General features: G+C 52.0%; 1 protein-coding gene across 23 annotated transcripts in view; it reads left to right on the top strand.

The window, feature by feature from the left end:
* Positions 1-18,218, top strand: part of PLEKHA6 (pleckstrin homology domain containing A6) — a 115,200-nt gene extending 96,982 nt beyond the window's left edge. For 15 of the 23 annotated variants that reach the window (XM_016140050.2, XM_016140067.2, XM_016140076.2 and 12 more), the window contains 10 exons: positions 840-935; positions 2,593-2,704; positions 3,329-3,468; positions 4,415-4,564; positions 5,805-5,934; positions 6,140-6,246; positions 7,045-7,221; positions 8,184-8,351; positions 8,428-8,561; positions 9,063-13,483. In XM_016140050.2, the coding sequence (XP_015995536.2) occupies positions 840-935; positions 2,593-2,704; positions 3,329-3,468; positions 4,415-4,564; positions 5,805-5,934; positions 6,140-6,246; positions 7,045-7,221; positions 8,184-8,351; positions 8,428-8,561; positions 9,063-9,426 (1,578 nt within the window). In that variant the 3' untranslated portion in view covers positions 9,427-13,483. The other 8 variants (XM_016139977.2, XM_016140033.2, XM_016140145.2 and 5 more) reach the window with 5 other exon arrangements.
* The last annotated feature ends 842 nt before the right edge of the window (positions 18,219-19,060 follow it).

Below are 19,060 nucleotides of genomic sequence, written 5' to 3'. Positions count from 1 at the left end.
AGAATATCTCTTAGAACTACACCCTGATTAACATTAAACAATGGAAGCAGAAGTTGGTCTTTTGAAAATTTTCCACCCTTAACAGTGCTCTCCTATTCCTGTTCTCCTTGGAGGGCCATAGCAGGATGCTCCTCTGGGAAGGGCATAAACAAAGACTTTAACACTTGCAAATAGGCAGCCAGTATGCCAGCCTGCTCGATCCATAGTGTCCACCAAGAACACTGGCCAATTTCCCACCAACCACACATGCACCGAGGTTTGTTCAGGACAGTGCGAAGTTGGGTCACTTATTTCCTCAGCTGTTCCAATACCTTTGCTGCCCACCTCTGTCCTCTCCCCTGCAGACCCAGGACATTGGCAGCAATGCCGCTGTCCTGGTCATTTCCCGGTGGGCACAGGGCAGACATTACAGTACCAAGTGTCTGGGTAATAGCTTGAGGGACTGCAGCAAAAGCCCCAGGAAAATGTGGCCCAGAAAGGAGGTCAGGCTCTAACCTCCAGAGAGCAAACACCTTCCCTCCGGGTCCTTTCCTTTTGTCTTCTATTTTTAATCGCACTGAGCAGAAGGGTGAGGAAGGAATGTCACCTGCTCTGGCCTATCCACATGTCTGGAGAGGATGCCCTTTTCTTTTTAATTTGGTTTGCAGAAGGATGGGCTGTGGCTAGTGTTCAGCTGTCACCAGAATGTCACAGCCCTGAGCATTCTCCTCCTGGCCTGCCGGTTCTTCTTCCCAGACCTGCCAGACCTTAGGCTCCATGGCCCCAGGCCATGTGGCAGGGTGAGGAGGAATCTAGGAGACCAGAATATCAGCTCTCTCAGTAAACCCTCCCCCGCACAGGCCCTGACGAGCAGCACCCTCGAGTATGAGAACCTGGAGTCGGAGGTCTCTGCTCTGCACGATGACCTCTGGGAGCAGCTCAATCTGGACCTTCAGGTGAAGAGGGCCCTGGGCAGGCCAGGGTTGGCATGTGCTTTGGGTATCCCCTTGTCCGTTTTGTTCAAAAGAGACCAAAGTGGCTTTATTTCTTGCTTTAGAAATTTCAGAGACCTAAGACGAGGAGTTGGTTCTAAGACAAAATACAAGGTTCAGGGCCACTTAAAGCAGACTCTAAATTTCAGGATGAAGATAATGTGATATTCTTCACTTCCATCAAATCACAGGGGATGGAGTCAAGCAGAAGCCTGGGAACTTAGGTTAGATGTCAGGTGTTTTATGACTAAAAGGTTTTAACAACCCCATAAATATAAATATAAGAGAAATATGAGTTTCTCTCATGACGTCAGAAGAATAGGCTGTTTGGCAGCAATCCACTTGGAAATTTTAGAATAGGAAGAGGCTTTCCTTTCTGGGACTGGTGAGAAACACTGTACCTGGAGGCAGATGTCTGGATACATTGACCTTGGGCCAGCTCGTTCTTTACCTCCCTCTGTCTTTTCTCTACTCAGGCTCTGCCTCTTCTCTACCTGGCTTTGCAATCCCTGTCTCTTTGATGCAGTTAGAACTCTAGTTTCCCATGTTTTCTTATTTCCCTCTGGATAACAAAACTTACCACCCCAGCCTTGCAGCTGGTTAGGTAGGGTGAGGTGAAGGCCCTCCTGGCCCAGAGCGCCCGAATGCCACCAAGTCCTGTGAGCAAGCCTCGCTTTCAACATGCACGTTTTTTCGGAGGTACAGTAGTGTCATGGTCAAGAGCACCAGCTCTCGGAACAAACAGACCCAGATTCAGATGGTAGTTACACGACTTACTAACAGATGGTCAGGCACGAGTCTCTTCGTCGCTGAAGTGGGGACAGCTGCTGCCCTTGCCTCATAGAGTTGTGCAGCCAAAATGGGTTAGCAAAGCACTGAGTGCAGTGCTGGGTACAGGGGAAGGCTGCTAAATAAGTGATAGCTATTGTTTTTCAAAGAGTGGACGCTGTAATTGAATATAATTCATGAGTATTTAGGCATTTGTTGGGTGTGGGTATTACAAAAGGACTGTTTGGATATGAAGAAAAACAGGAAACTGAAAACTCTCACCCCTGGAAAATAGGCTACCATAAAATGTCCATCACAGGGGCCTTCGCTCCAAGACCCCTCTGATCTTCCCTGGGGGTCTCCAAGAGGCAGGCCCTCGCTCTCTCTCCCTAAAGGGACTCTTTACTGTGATGACAGAGCCCTCTTCTCTGGCAAGTCAGACCTCTGTATTATAGATGCTGAAGAGACAGAGGCTGCCTGTGAAAAAGATGAATGTGCTAGAGCAGTGTGTGTGCGCGCTTGTGCATGCATGCATGCGTGCATGGGCTGGAAGGATATGTGTGTGTGTGTGCTGGAGGGATGTGCGTGTATGTATATGTGTGTGATGGAGGGGAGTGTGTGTGTGTGTGTGTGCACCAGAGGGATGTGTGTGTGTATGTGTGCTAGAGGGATGTGTGTGTATGTATATGTGTGTGCTGGAGGGGAGTGTGTGTGTGTGTGTGTGTATGTGTGCTGGAGGGATGTGTGTGTGCATACATGCGCATGTGTACACAAAGCTCCTGCCTACTACTGGTCCAAGGGCTGGGATGCTCCTCAATAGCCACTTCCTTTGACCTCCTCTGTGGTGTTTCAGAATGAGGTGCTCAACAGGCAAATCCAGAAGGAGATCTGGAGGATCCAGGATGTGATGGAGGGGCTCAGGAAGAATAACCCGTCCCGGGGCACAGATACAGCCAAGCACAGAGGTGGGCGCCTCCCTCCAGCCTTGGGGCTTCTGGCCTCACCAGGAATGCTCCAGAGTCTCTGGCCTCTGTCCCACACCTGCCAGCTCACACTTCTCCAGGCCCTTACAGTGTGTTCAGAGCCAGTTAGGGCCTTCTCAGGGCTCCAGAAGCTTTCCTGGGCCCTGGGATGGTAGGTAGGGCTCCCTTATCCCTACCCTCAACCCAAGAATAGACCAGATATACCACTCAGAGATGATATTGACCTTGATATCCTAGACTCCTCTCCAGCAAAAGTCATGGAGCACCTGTGCCTCCCTGGCTGAGAAGCCCATGGGCTCCTTGGGAGTCTGAGACCACTATCTTAGTGTCATTCTTCAGCTGCGGAACCTCAGGCTGGCTTCTTCTGACATCTCGGGGGCAACAGTGTCATTTCCTCCCGTCATCTCCCCCCGTCCAGCATACCTCTTCAGCCTGTGCCTCAGCCCCTATAAGAAGTACCTTCGGCAGGTCCTCGTGGCCCTGAGGCACTAAATCTTCCCTTCCACATGTTTGGGTCCTCCGCCGCGTCCTCCCCCTCGAGCCCATCCACACTCACGGTCACACACCCACCTCAGCCTTCGTCTCTCTCCTCTTGTTTTTCCTAAGGAGGACTTGGCCCCTCGGCCACCTGCAGCTCCAACAGCCCTGCCAGCCCTCTCAGCTCTGCCAGTCTCACCAGTCCCCTGAGCCCCTTTTCACTGGTGTCTGGCTCTCAGGGGTCCCCTACCAAGCCTGGGTCCAATGAGGTAAGCTGATAAAATGGAGTGGAAGGTAGGTGGGGAAGGGAGGACCAGGTCTTCGTTTGCCCGAAACTACACAAATTCTGAGCCACCTCCTCTCCAGTGGCCTCCAGTCCCAGTGCTTTAGTGCTCTGTCTTAGGGCGTCATTCTCACATCCAATTGGGTGACCTTCCCCCCACATTTCTCCTCTACCTGCTCTCATCTCCATCTGCCTTCTCCAGTGTCCTTTAGGGAAGTCTTTCTGGAACATCAGGATGGTTAGCAAAGATACCAAACACTTCACAGGCATTTAAATCCAGGATTGTTCTAGGAGGTAGAAAGATTGAGGGCCTTGTGGGGAGCAGTTCCATAGTCAGTCAATCAGCAAGTGTTTACTTAAGACTCTGCTGTGGGCAAGGGATGGTGGTGTCCTCTCAGAAAGACACCGTGCCTGCCCGAGACCTCCATTCAGTGAGCCCAGTGTCCAGTGGGCACCAAGACCGAGTCACGGTAGCTGCGGAACTGTGACGCCGTGTGTCTCAATACCGCACCACGTGGTTCAGACCGTAATGCTCTGACGTTCCAGAGAGAGGGTGGCGCGCGAACTGGGCCGTGAAGCACTGGGACAGGTACAGGAGCAAGGCATCGCAGGGAGGAGAGGGGGTGGAAGCACAGGTACAGGGGTGGGAATGTGTCCAGCGTGATGGTGAGGCAATGAGGAGAGAGCTCTGGAGGAAAAGTGGGGAGCGATGTGGAGTGGCACACAGGTGGGGGCCCGGTGGAGGAGAGCCTGGAAGGCCAGGCAGAGAGCTAGCTCTGCAGGTGGAGCTCTGTGCAGACCATGGGTGGGTGTTTGGTGCTCCAGGGCCCACCGGGTCTCAGCATTGCCATCTGCCTCCTGCTAACGCTCTTTTCTCCTGCTCTCACAGTGACCGATCTCGCTCCTAATGCTCTGGCTTCTCTCTGCCTCAGGAGCCCGGCCCGCCACGGCCTCCCCTCCCCAAAGCCTACGTGCCCCTGGAGTCTCCTCCCACTGTGCCTCCACTCCCTAGCGAGAGCCGCTTCTGGCCATACCCCACCTCCCCTTCCTGGCACCGCAGTGGCGAGACAGCCAGGGGTCAGGTACCCAGCACCCTTGGGTCCTGGAGGGCAGGGGAGGAGGGAGTGGGACAAAAGTCCAGGTGAGAGGGCAAGGCAGGACACCGAGTCATTTCCCCATTCCGGTATTAATTTTCCCTCACCTCAATTTCTGCTGGGCCCTCTGCCCAGTCAGACTCTGGGCTAAGGAAGGCTTGACATTCTCACACTGGCCCTCTTTCCACTTTTGCTCTCCTTGGACAATGGGGAAATGAGTTGCTGCCCTACCCTGTGCCGGGTTCCTGGGCAGCCCCCACCATGGGCGACGGCATGGCCCACTCCCTACCAGCATGACCAGACGATGGGAACTGAGGGGTCCTCCACACAGACATGCGCTGGCATGATTCCAATCCTTCTTGCTCTTGTCCACCCCAGACCTCAGTCCTCCCGTGCTCTCTCTCTGTCTCTTCCTTACCTGTGTTTTCTCTAAGCCTGCTAGCCCCTGAGCTGTAAGGATACAGGCCCCTTTCTCCCCTGTTCTGGCCCCTTCTCTCACCTAGATCCCTAGCCAAGATCCAGGGGAGATGTGTAGTTAGGTTTGGAAGAGGCTGCATCATGAGTAGACATAGTCTTGTGCCTGAAATTAGGAAACCCACATTCTCACCTCAGTTCAGCTACTGGTATATGCATAACCCTGAGGGTCTGCCAAGAGAGGTGGCAGAACAAGTAACAGCACCTCTGTTTTATAGGCAAAGGAAGTTGGTAGGACCGACCCATGCTCTCTAGTTGGGCTAGAGTGGAGGTTTCTGACCTCTGGCTTAGGCTTCTTTCTCTGTGCCTCTCACTGGGACTTAGGTTCTTCAACCCTATAATTGAGGAGATGGGCCAGATGATGGCTGAGGTCCCTTCTAGTGTCATGATTCCGTGAGCCACAACAAGCTAAGTTCCCCTTTCCTGTCCTCAGAAACCTGGTACCAAAGCTCCCCTGGTTCTTTTGCTCTGGTCTGGGGCAGGATCCTGGCAGAATCCTCAGAGATCCTTGGCCTTGTAGCCCCCTCCCCTCTGGTTCATTGTGCTTCTTGGAGGGGCCGCCTGGAGGTTTGAGCCCTCATTCTCCAAGATGACCTTATGCCTCCCTGCCACCTTCCAGCTGACCCACACAGAGTGTCCCTGTCCCATGTTTTTAAGGGTTTGTGCTCCAACTATTGCTAACCCAAGAAACATCACCAGGGACCAAATTTCTGGCAGTCACTCCAGTGTCAAACATCTTATCCCTTCTTCCCAGCCCAAGGCAAGCTATGAGCAAAGCAAGAAAGAGCCCCACCAGACATCACTCCTGGACACCTCTAGAGACATCAGCCTCGTGTCCACCAGGCAAGAGGTGGAGGCAGAGAAGCAGGCAGCTCTCAACAAAGGTACCGCTGTCCCATCCTTCCTAGAGGTAAAGCTAAGGGTCAGAGAGGAGCCTGGAGCGTGTGCTCACACCCAAGGAGAGTACTCATCCCCCAAGGCCTTTCATCTCTGCGGTGTGTGAGACCGAGCCTCTCTGAGAAGCAGGCTCCCCTGTCTCTCTGCCTTCCTCTCTCCCTGAGGCCCACTGGCTGCTCTGTCTCCCTGCAGTTGGCATTGTGCCCCCACGGACAAAGTCACCCACTGATGAAGAAGTGACCCCATCAAGGGTAGTGAGGAGGAATGCCAACGGGCTCACCAATGGACTCTCCACCCGGGTGAGTATTCCCCTGCAGGCTTCGAGAGCTCGGGCCGGCTGAGCCAGGCCGGAAGCCAAGGGACCTCTGTGTGTCCACCCATCTGTCACAACTGTTCAAGAAACCCAGGGCTGGAGGAGGAGGCAGAATGAGGAGGAGTTCTTTAGAGAGGCATGTCGAGGGATGAGGAAGATATGCATAACAAAAATGAAAGAATATCTAACCAGTGGTCAGAGCCTAGTGTGCTGGCCCAAGGCAGCATATTAATGTCCTGGGGCTGCTAGGAAATGAACAAAATACCATCAATTTGGTGGCTTAACACAGCAGAAGTTTATTCTCTCACAGTCCTGGAGGCCAGAAATCTGAAATCAAGGTGCCAGCAGGGTTGCTTCCTTTGGGAGGCTGAGGGCAAACCTGCTCGCTGCCCTGTCCTAGCTTCTGGTTACTGCTGACAGACAGTCCTCGGTATCTCTGGCTTGTAGACACGCCACTCCGCCCTCTGCCTCCACCTTCACATCACCCTCTACCCTTCGTGCCTTCTCGTCTCCCGTAAGAACACCCATTACTGGTTTTAGGGCCCACCCTAATTCAGGATGATCTCATCTTGAGATCCATAACAATTATATCTGCAAAGACCCTATTTCCAAGTAAGATCACATTCACAGGTGCTGGGAGTCAGGACTTGGACATGTATTTGGGGGCCACTATTAGACCCACTACAGGGAGGCTTCCCAGAGAAGGGAAATGTAAAGGATTAGGGAGGATGAAAAAGCTGGTTGGAAGCTATGGCTGCTCTCACAGCCCCATCTCCCACTGCAGCAGGAGCGCCCCAAGAGTGCTATATTCCCAGGCGAGGGCAAGGTCAAGATGAGCGTGGAAGAGCAGATCGACCGCATGCGGCGGCACCAGAGTGGCTCCATGAAGGAGAAGCGGAGGAGCCTGCAGCTCCCGGCCAGCCCGGCCCCCGACCCCAGCCCCCGGCCTGCCTACAAAGTGGTAATGTCCTCCCAGCCCCCCACAGGCGTGGCCTGGCATCTGCTGGCACTGCCCACTCCCAGAGTGGCCAGGCTGGGCCAGAGAGGTCGGGGGCAGGCTGGGGTTTAGAGAGGAAGTGGACTGGGGAGGACCCAAGCTGGGCATCTGGGAGAACTGGGCCTGTTTTTCCCTACTCAACAGAAGAGAGCCTGAAACAAGTTTTTCCTTTTTTGTGTTAAAATGAAAAATAATTGACAAAAAGCGTTGCCTTGATTGTTTCAGTTGGCATGAATTATACAAAATTCAGTTAATGGAGAATACTACAAAATCCACCATGCAGAATTAGCTTATGCACGTTTCTAGAACACTTTCTAGGTGCTGGGTATGCTGAAGATAATCGCAATAGTTCAGCATTATATGGGACAATACAATTCACGACTCCCTTTCACATTATCCTATTTAGTCCTTTCAACAATGTGAGGTTAAGAATTATTATCTCTATTTTAGAGATAGGGAAACAAAGTCACAAGAAATTAAGGGAGTCCTGGGCTACATAGCCATTAAGCGCAGAGCTGAGAAGAACCCAAAACATCTGCCTAATTTTTCTTTCCAGTGAATTTCAGAAATATGGAAAAATTATGACTCACAAGTCCTGCCCTCAAACGGTTTACATTCTAGTTGGTAGACTGGAAATTCTTTCATTCGAAATGGTTAGAGACCAGTGTAAAAACACTGATTCAACAGCCCAAAATATATGGCACAGGAGCTGAACACAGAGCACAGCGGGATGGGGAGTGACAAGTGCTGACAGGAGTTACTGCTCAGATGTACCTTCAGGTCGTTGCAGGTGGGCAGGTCCTGGGCAAGCAGCATGGACGCAGTGGGATGGTGGCCAGATTGGGCGTGTCGGAAGGGACAGTGAGGACATAGCATGGTCAGGGCTGCCTGGTGGCACCAGTGGCAGTGGGCATGCCCTCCGCTAGGTGCGCCGTCACCGCAGCATCCATGAAGTGGACATCTCCAACCTAGAGGCGGCCCTTCGGGCAGAGGAGCCTGGCGGGCAGGCCTATGAGACGCCGCGGGAGGAAATCGCCCGGCTTCGGAAGATGGAGCTGGAGCCCCAGCACTATGACGTGGACATCAATAAGGAGGTGAGCAGAGTCCAGGGGCGGGGATGGGGGAGAAGCTCTGGGAGGGATGGAGGCAGTGACCTGGGTCACTCCACAGCTCTCTACCCCAGACAAAGTCCTCATCCCCGAACGGTACATTGACTTGGAGCCTGACACTCCCCTGAGCCCCGAGGAGTTGAAGGAGAAGCAGAAGAAGGTGGAGAGGATCAAGACGCTCATTGCCAAGTCCAGGTAACAGGCCAGGTGAACCTCCACTTCTTCTGCCCACATGGCACCTAGGACACCTGGGGCACTAGTGCTGCTGACTCCAGCACCCCAACACGTGTCGTTGGGGACCCTGAGCCTCTCCAGCGAGGAGCAAATAGAGGCAGTGGCTCAGGGCAGTGGACTGGGCCCAGCCCTGCAGCCAGGACGATGAACTGCCGTTGGGCGTGCAAAAGACCTGCCAAGCTCATGCACATGCTCTCATCACCAGGTTGCCCTCTGGGGACTTCTTTTCCCCTTCAAGGCTGCCCTAAATGTTTACTTGAACCTTTTAATTCATTTTAAAATGTGCGGGTAGGGGTCCCAACATGTGCTTTGCCAGGTCCCTCTCACCTTTGGGAACAGCCTTGTTGGAGACCAGAGCCTGCACGTACACAGGCCCTTGGCCCCCCTGCCAACCTCAGTCCATCCCCCCCAAGCCAGTTGGACCATCCTGTCCCCCCACCATGTCTGTCTGTGCCTCTTCAGTATGCAGAACGTGGTGCCCGTCGGCGAGGGGGACCTTGTGGACGTGCCCCAGGACTCAGAGAGCCAGCTGCAGGAGCAGGAGAAGCGGATTGAAATCTCCTGTGCCCTGGCGACCGAGGCCTCCCGCAGGGGCCGCATGCTGTCTGGTGAGAGGGGCTGGGCCTCGCTCTGCCAGGGAGACCAGCTGACCATGTGTAGGGGAGGAGGCACGGCGCTGCCAGGGGCCAGGGATAGAGAGGAACAAGGCCAGGGAGATGTCCCTCGAGATCAGGATGAGCATTCGCTGAGCACCAGGTACTGTGCTAGACTCGGTGGGTGTGCAGGCCCAGAGCTGCTGACATGTAGGAGGTCAGAGCCATCATGACCTTCTTCTCCATTATATGGAGGAATGGCCGAGGCCATGCAGAGAGCACAGGGAGCCATGCTACCCGGGCAGGTTGGGAAAAGTACAGAGAAAAGGTGATAACTGACTTGGTTGGGAGAGATGAAAGGATTTACCAGTTGTAGAATGGGGGCCAGGTATTCCAGGGCATTCTTTCACTTCCCCTTCTTGCTGCATGCAGATAGGCAGCATAAGAGAAGATGGTGCAGGTAACCAAGGAGCTGAGCACAATACAATTATCACTGTGGCTACTGAACCCAACCCACTTTGTGCTAAGAAAAGAGGAGTCTGAGGAACTGAGGTCACACTGGTACACTGTGAGGTTAAAGTCGACGGGGGCTTAGGACATCGCCCAGAATAGATGAGAGTATAATTGGCAAGAATGAAACGAATGAGGATGGGAAGAATGAAAGAGATTCTGTATGAACAGGAGCATGAAAGGCAGAGGAAACACAGTGGTTAAGCCTGGGAGACGGAATATTTCCTCCCCCTCAAGACAAGATGGTTAGGACAGAGAGGGCAAAAGAGAGTGAGGGCTTCGAAGGGCAGTCAAGACAGATGTCCCAGAAGGTTCTGGGATGCCAGGTTTGTGATGACTTTAGTTGAGAGGCAGAAGCAGGTGTGCCAGCCATGGTTATAGCAGCCTGGACGAGAGTCAGGCAACAAGCAGACAAGGATTGTGGCTCGTAGCTCAGTGGAAGGGATGGTGTTTCCTATTGGTGATCAAGAGGGCTCGAGTTATGGCTCTCTGAGACTCCAATTTCTCATCTGAAAAATTTGAAAAATTCAAATCAAAATGCCTGTCTGATGGTGTGAGAAAACAGAAACCACGTGTGCTAAGCACCTAGCACAGCGCCAGGCACTCAGTACGTGCTTGATAAATGCCAGCCAGCTGTAGTAATGGTGCTGACAGCGGTGGTGGTGGTAGTAGTTGAAATAGCAACAGCTGAAGTAGAAATAGGAACCATTTGTGATTTTTCCAGCTATTTTAAATATGAACATTTTCAGAAACTAGGGGGTTTTAGGCTACAATGAAATGGATTTAAGCAAGCCTTGAGGAAGAGCCTACTGGCAGTTAGTGTATGATGGACTGTAGAAGGGTGGCCAGGGAAAGGCCCGGAGGTATTTCAGAGAGAGGCTGTCAGTGGGCTGGATTTAAGCCAAGAGAAGGGATGGGCTTCAGAGAGCCTCATGCTGAAACCAAAAGGCAGCAGAATCAGTTGGGCTGCAGGGAGGCCTCTGTCAAACCTCCCTGTAGTTTAGCGGTAAAATGAATTGAACCTTCCAAAGATCAAATTCCTCATGCTCTGGGCAAAAAGCAACTTCCTGTTTCAAGGGTTAGAACATACAGGGCTGTTTTTACTGCTTCCCTCTGCCCCTGCCCCAGTCCCTGGCTCTCTGTACCATAGCTGCCTGGCCAAAGGTTTCGCGAAAACAAAACCCACCTAGCCTATCAGATTCCCGCTCCGTACGTACCGGCTTACATTTCAGGGCCTGTGCACTGAAAGCAAACGGTCATCTGGCTTTTGCCAAAACCCCAACTATTTGAAAAATGGTTGTTCCAGGGCCAGACTTAGCCCACTGTTCCCACTGCCCCTGGCATATGGCCCAGACCCCAGAGCTGCAGCTCTGCCAGGCACAGCGAAGACTGGGCACATGAGGCGTGGGCGTAGGTCCATGCTGGGACCTGTGCCCATGGGGAGACTGAGCACGGGCCATGTGGACTGTGCAATGGACACGGGATGTAGAGCTAGTGCCCGAGTGTGAGTGTGTGGCGTGGATGGTGTGAGCAGTGATGGGAGCTGCAGCGTTTGTCAGGATGCAGATGTGACAATTTTAGATGCGTATGTGTGGCATGGGGTCACGTGCAGTGTGTATATCAATAATGTTTGTGAATACACATGTATTTGTATGTATTCAAGTGTGTGATATGTGAAGGAGGGAATGTTTGAGTGAATTTAGGAGTGTGTGTGCACACGTGCACACAAAATGTCTATGAGTGTTGTGTAGAGACCCATTATTTATGAGTACAGGTGGTATTTGGTTAGCTGTTGGAGTGTAGATATATGTTGATATGGGGGTACCATACAGGGTGGAGGTAGCGTTTATGAATGCGTGTGTTTGTGTGTGGTTGGTGTTTTTTGCCGTAAGGGATGCTAAAACCTTATTCTGTTTGGCGCGCAATGTATGTATGGCCGCACTTGTGAACATCTACCGGTGTGTGCGCTTCTGAGGAGAGCACAGTCTCATATGAGTATGGCTGACCCATTATTTGTGCATGCAGATGTGGTAGTACTGTGGACACACATTATGATACCACATCTGTCCAGTACGTACCTGCTGCATCTGTGAATTTTAATTATTTCAATGGATGTAGTCCTAATATATTTAATATTTCTCTCCCTTCTTTAAAAGGTTGTAGTTAACATAATAAATCTTGTTCTTTCTCCTTTCGTATCATTGTAAATATCCTTGTTTTGCTGACCTCTGTAGAAGAGATGCCCGTAGGGGCTACAAGGATACGGATCTGTTTATAGCTATGTTAAATGCTGTCAAACTGTTACACTTTTAAAATTGTTATGTCTATTTTTTACAAAAGATTTTCTCTCTTTAGTTGTGCCTTCTTATAAATATCAATGGGCCTCTCAACTTTATCTCTCTTTTAATTTTCCTGTTTCTAATCTCCCATGGGCTAGAAACCCAAGCAGTCGACACCGATCAGAATTGTGTATGAATAAGAGTAACTGGACTTCAAGGAGCTCTATGAGTAAATTTTAAGAGCTTCGCTACATGTCCCTGGTGACATCTCTTTGGCTTCCTTGAGACAATCCTTGCTTAGCTTTTGGGTTTCTGATTGTTTTAGAAGCTGAGATTACCAGATAACCAGCCATCGTGATACATACATACACACAAATGTTGTTTGGAAAGTGTTTGTGAGTGTATTTGTATGTGAAGTTAGGTGTGCTGGGCCATGTGGAAGTGCACAAACACACGTGTGTGAGGTGTGTGCAACGAGTGTAAAGATGCGGTGCTGCCAGATCCCACGCGTAGTGTCAGTGTGATGTGCGGCAGGCACAACTTCCTGCTTGCGAGCGAGCCCCGTGTCTGCCTATGGGTGTGTGGGCTCATGCGATGGGCGCCGCGCTGGCCTTTCTCTTCTGCACAGGGCAGGGAAGGTGATGAGGCCCCAGGCAGGGCGGGGAGCAGGGGAGCAGGAAGTTCAAAGCCAGGAGTCCTCTCTCCGAGGAGACAGTGTGGCCCTGGCTGAGGTCTGGTTCTTCTCTGAGCCCGAGTGAGGAGGACATCCTCTCCCCTCTCCCTCCTGCCTCCGAGCTGCGCTGAGGGTCACGAGGACCTGGAGGCCTCAGAGAGCTGGGCCCTAACACCATGCTCGTTTCATTGTTCGCCACACAGAATGATAACGATAATGATAATAGAGTAAACTCTCCTTAATTCAAAGTCACCACTTTAAAGTTTGTAATGACTTGTTCAGGGGTGGATGGAAGTTTGCCTTTACTGAATTAATGCAGAGGGTCTTTAGTGACAGTGGGGCACACGTTTCTGAGCCCTTGAGCCTAAGTTAACAGAACTCGCTTTCGGCCTGTCAGAAGCCTCTGTTTTCATAGTGATTGCTTTACTTCAACCTGGTCATAAATGGGGGCCTTCATGCCTTGAATTGGTGTGATTTTCCTGCACTATTAGTCATTATCATAGCGACATCACCGTAGATAAGGTGCCATCCCCATTCTGTCCACACCGAAGTGGAGAAGTGTGCGACCCTCCCGTTGCCCAGAGAGGCCGGCCTCGCCCGCGGTCACACTGGTACTCAGCAGAGCCTGAATTGGCCAGGTCTCCTCTGGGGCCCCATGCTCTCCTCCATGGCACCCCAGAACCAGGCCGGCTCTGCCTCAGCTTGAGCAAGTCTCCAGGCCCAGCTCTCCTCTCTGCTTGCCGCCTGCCCTGCTCCCTGCCCACCTGGAGCAGGGCCTCACCTGCTCACTCCTCACCCACCCCAGTTCACTTCCCTGTTCATTTCTGTTTCCAGTGCAATGTGCCACCCCAAGCCCTCCCACCTCCCCTGCTTCCCCGACTCCACCAGCCAACCCCCTCTCGTCTGAATCCCCACGGGGCGCCGACAGCAGCCATACCATGCGGGTCTGAGCTCTGACGTAAGCACTTTTATACTGTATTTCATCCACCCCAGGGACTGGGACCCCTGCCCTCACCCCCATTGAGCCATGTGCACCCTCTCATTCCGGCATCGCTTCACCCCTCACCCCCAGTGCCACATGCCGCTCTTCCCCCGCCATCCCTCTGCTTGAGCCCCCAGCATCCCTGTGCAGTGCTGGACAAGGGCCGGCTGGCCAGGCGCTTCTTGGATGCTGCAATGCCAGTGGGCTTTGCTCCTCCAGAAGCAGACAGGGAACAGAGCTGAGGCCTCCCTTGCCCGCTGTCAGGAAGGAACTTCCCTGACACCCCTCCCCGTCCCTCCTGTCGGCCAAAAAGCCTTCCATCTGTTGAGATACACATCAGTCCTGTCTCAGGAGCCCCCAGAAGCTACCTCTCCCAGATCACTCCCAGATCCTATTGTAAATTAAAATAACATCGGAATCTATAGCCAAAGGCTGTGTACCTTCCTTACCCCTAGCACACAGCTGCTCAATATCAGGCAAGTGGAGAAGCACTTTGACTTTTATTGATTTGTTCCCCTCTCTCAGGGTTGAGGGAGTGGGGTGGGTTTCCAGGTTTTTATAAGAGACTTCTCGCTCCTGGGAGAGACTGTCTAGAGTCTGCTCCTCTGAGTGGCACCTTTCTCACCTGATTTCTCTTTTCTTTAGTGCAAGCCCTGGCTGAGGCCAATGCTGTGAAGCTCCACCGAGCTACCTTCTGAAGCCCTCCTCTGCTCGCCTGAGGTCCCGGCCCCCACCCTGGCCCCGGCCCCTGCGCTCCCATGGGGAAGCTGCAAGGAGCCAGGCTGGGGGCCAGGGGTTGCTGCTGAGAGGAGCATGGATACCCACCACACCGGGCCCTGCAGCCCTCACTACCCAGGTGGCGGTCCTAGGCCAGGGCCTGAGATGGAGGGGTGAGGAGTACCCTGTCTGACGCCCAGGTCACAGGGAGCCTAGCTGACTCTGGCTGGGGCTGTGATGGCCCTACTGGAACATTCCCTGATGGAGAAGACATCGTGGTGGGAAAGATGCCCTGGGCTACCTTAGTTTAGAACTAGAGGTGATGAGAAGATGGACAGCCTGCCTCTTCCAGCCCTCCTTGACACGTGGACAGCACCTGCCATCGTCCCCTTCCCCTACCAACCCTACCCGAACCGCCCCAGCTTTACCCAGGGCTTTGACATATCTCTGTACATGGGTGCCCCTTTGGGGTCCAGTGGAGACCGACCACCCTGCTTGAGCCAAAGAAGCTGATGAGAGATGGGGAGAGGCTCCCTGGCTCCCAGAGGGGACGGTGCTGGCTGTGAATAGAGGGCAGCAGGTCTGTGCAGCGTCTGAGAGAAGGTTGAGAAGGCGTAGGGGAGAGGGAGAGATCCAAGGAAAGTGGGAGGGAGAGAAGCAGCAGGATTCATTTGCAAGTAAGAGGACAGAAAAGGAAAGGGGGATAGGATAGGATTGGTTTCCCAAGGTGGAGCCATAGATTGGTGCCAAGTACAGTGCCCGACCCTCCGCTCTGCCCCCCCCACCTCGTCCCTAGGATCAGTGGGCCTGCTGATGCAATGGCCCCAGGAGGACCCCCCACCAGTGAGCACACCATGGCTTTCAGCTGAGTGCTTGGCCTGGGGATGTGGGTAGGGAGTGAGGGGCTTGGGTAGGACAGTTTAGGAGACTGACGGCTCCTTGTAGGTCTGAGCCTAGTGTCTGCCTCTCCTATGGGCTTGAGGGCAGAGAGAAGGACTGGTTTTACACAGGGGATGGTCAGCCTTGGGGCCTTTCCTAACCATTTTCAAGAAACCTTGCTGTCCTCTCTCTCCCTGGAATGTGCTGTGGGCCAGCTGAGACTGTGCCCAGGGAGAGGGACTGCAGCCTTAACCTGGGAGGCCAGATTCTAGGACCCTGCCCCACAGCCCAGGCATCCCAGAGGAGGACTAGCTGAGGCTGTATGGACTCCTAGCTCTGCTCTTGTAATCATCTACCCAGGGAGCCCAGTGTGGGAGAGGCAGAAGCAAACTCATTCTTCCTCTGCTCCACCCACCTTTAGATGAAGGTAGGGGTAGGAGGCACTGCAGAGAGGAGGGAGGGGAGAGGGCACCTCTGAGAGCCTTGGCCCCTAGGCCTTCTCTTCGCCACAGTTGCTGCCCCAAGACTCCAGCCTGACCTCCAGTGGTCCCAAGAACAACTTTTTTATCTTCCTGCAATTTTTCAGTCGTTCATGGCTGGGACAGTCACTGATTGATATGCAAGTAAAGATGACAGTTCATTTAACAAATATCTATCGAGCACCTTTGATGTACCAGGCACGATTCCGGGTGCTTAGGATATTCTCCTGCTTATGAGGCGTCACAGACTGGGGGGATTCCACGTGTCTTCACTTCCAGCAGGTTTTTCGAACATGACGCTTGGCTACATCTCCCATCTTCAGCAAAGCTCAAGTACCCAAAACAGTCCTTTCTCCTCTACAGACTGGCAGGTAGGGTTGGCTCATAGGTAACCCTCTTTCTCTTTTCCCACACCTTTCTACATCCACAAGACAGATTTTTTAGGGCCTTTTATGCCTTCCCCTTCCTTTGTCTCTCCTTTTTTGTTTAAGTGATATTTTTAGAAATACATGTAAAATGCCAAGGATCGATGTCTGCACCTCTGCCACCGCCCCCTCGCCCCTTATTTCATAAAGCTGGCCCTTTATGTTGCTTTACATGCCTTAATATATGTTTTATGAAGATTATACATATTATAGATATATATGTAATATATATGTTTGGAGGTCTGATCCTTTCCTAGAACTCCTGCCCAGGCCCACTTTCTCTCCTCTGCTCTCCACACCATTCCTAGCACGTTGCGGCCGTACCCTATGCCTTTGATCCAAAGAAGGAGAGAGAAAGACTTATTTTAAGACAGGGATATTTTACGCTTTTGTTATAAAAGCAAATCTATTTTCAAAGTGTGCAATGTCTGAATGGATTGGAGAGCGATATGAGGCTGAGGCGGCTGCCCGAGGTCCGACCCTCCTCTCTTCCTCCTTCCCCAGCAGCCTCCCTCCTCCCGCTCCACAGTCTGCAGAGGATTGGTCCCAGAGCTCACACAGAGCACCTTGCCAGGGCAGGACGTCCCCTTGGAAACCCTGGTCTAAGGGTTTGATTACACTGTCACTGTCAATTCTCGATGACCCTCTAGGGTTATCAGATGTGAATCCTCTGGAAGGAAATGTTTACAGTGTGTGCCCAAGTACACCCATGCCGCACTCCCCCACCCCAACCTCCCGAGCCCAGAAATGCTCCTGGACCACTTGCTCTCATCACCCTGCTGGAAACGGCAGAGAGTTTAATGGCAGCCAGTGCCAAGCAGCACCAAGAATGTCAGTCTGGTCCTTGAGGGACCCAGATACAGTGCAAAGGCCAAAGGAAATGGTTGGGGATCCCTGGTCCTTCGACGCAGACGTGTTCAACTTCCTTGGACTTCTTACACTCCTTTTCACTTGACTCCTTTCTGGTCCGAGTCATGTCTATGGCATCTGTTTTCCTCTGTGACCTTTCCTCTGGGAGCCGTTGTTAAGGGCCCTGGTACCTTGGTCTGGCATCCAGACAGTGACGTCAGCTTCTGGGCTGAGGAGGGTTCCCCAGACAATGTAGCATCTCAGTCTTGCCTGCAAAAGCCCCAAGGACTTTTCCTCCAGCTGCTGCCACGGGGGTACCAGACAAAGACAGCTCAGCCTTCCAAACTGCTTACCAACTGTTGAAGTGGGCAAAGGGCTCTTGCCTTGCACAGATTTGGACAGGAAGAAAATCTTTGTTCAGATCTGGAATCCTGGGGTTTGGAATTGAGCACAGAACTCCTGGCCATCATTGGAAGCCTGACTTCCCAACTTTGACACTTACTGGACCCTATTCCCAGCCTAGAGCATCTTGCTATAAATGACTGGGGCCCAGATGGAGGCTCAGGGATGAGTACCCCACCTGGGGATAGCCCTGGTTACTAATCTAGAGCCTTCCCAATTAGCACATAACCTCCCTGATCAATAACCAAGAGGCTGTAATCAAATATTGCTATTGTCACTTTAAGATTTTCTGAGGTTGCAAGCTGTGCACATTTGCTCTCCTGCCTTGGCGAGAGGCATGTTCTTGGGACAGGGCTGACTATAGCAAGAGGAAACGAATTCCTTTCCCCTTTAGGCACTCCCCGCCCCCCAACCTGGAAGCTCTTAAAACTAAGGAAAATATGAAATATACATATATATACATATATCTATTTATGCACATATTGGGGCCAATCTGATTTGCTAGTATTAGACAATAAACCATACAAGTAAATGTATGATTTCAGTGTCTTTCCTTAGAATAAAAGTGACCTTAGAGAAGAGTTAAGGTTAGACAAACAGGGGGCATCTCTGTCAGGGGACCGAACAGCTGTAGCAGCCCCTCAGCATCTTTCTAACCAATGAGTCCTCTCCCTGGGGAAGGGGGCATCTGGACTGATAGACGAGAGTTTGGGTCCCCCTCTCAGCAGCATTCTTTTTAGATATAGGTACTGAAGAATCCCTGTGAGCTCTGCATTTGTATCTTGCAAGTTTGTATAAACCCAATACAGGAATAAAATGAATGGTTTGTATAAGTGGTGTGTGTCTTGCATTCTGTGTCCATGTCTGCCTATGGCTGGCATTGGGGTTCATGGCAATTTATGGGAGCTCTGGGGCCTCACTAAAAGCAGAGCTGGGTTTAAAGCATATGCACCACCACCCCCAACCCCCTGCCTCAGGCTGCACATCGCCACCGCCTCCCAGGCAGCAACCCCAGAGTTCTCAGAGTGCCTCCTCCCCATGAACCAGGGGGTGACAGTGTGCTGCCAACACCAGGGTCATCTTTTTGGCCCAAGTGACCTCAGATCAAGGCTTGTCCCAAGATCCTTTTTAATACAAGTATCAGATGCTTCAGGCCTTGGAATCTTCCTCTGGATTTGGTCTCTATGAGACTGAGGGTAGGACTGCAGGAGAAAAAATAACACTCAGCCTTTCTTAATTACGTACTACATAATGCCATTTCTGCTTTAGAGTATAAGAAGGTATATGATTGGGGAGAGGGTATCAGAAAGGCCACCCAAATTCTTTTCATTCAGCCTCAATGCTTTGGGCGGCTACTTAGTGATTATCAGTTAGTGAGGCTCAGTGTGAAAGACTTTATCAGGGCAGCCCAATTTGAAATCTTTCTATGAAGAATAAGAGTCAAGAAGCTCTATAAATTCCGTGAGATGGGAGTGAGAGAGAAAGTGAACCCAGGGTCATGGCAGCCCCCATCTGGACTTCTGCAGGGTGTCTGGGGAGAGATGGAGGCATTAGTAGTTCAAGGAAAAGAATTAAGAGGAGATAGGAAGGCGAGCTTCCTCTTATTCCTGATTTTGCCTTGGTCTAGTTATAATGGCTGATTTTGAATCCTGGATACCTATCCTTACCCCTA

This window comes from Rousettus aegyptiacus, unplaced genomic scaffold (assembly GCF_014176215.1).
Source record: "Rousettus aegyptiacus isolate mRouAeg1 unplaced genomic scaffold, mRouAeg1.p scaffold_m13_p_17, whole genome shotgun sequence".
Classification (NCBI taxonomy): Eukaryota; Metazoa; Chordata; class Mammalia; order Chiroptera; family Pteropodidae; genus Rousettus; species Rousettus aegyptiacus.
This window is presented reverse-complemented; position numbering and strand designations above follow the sequence as displayed.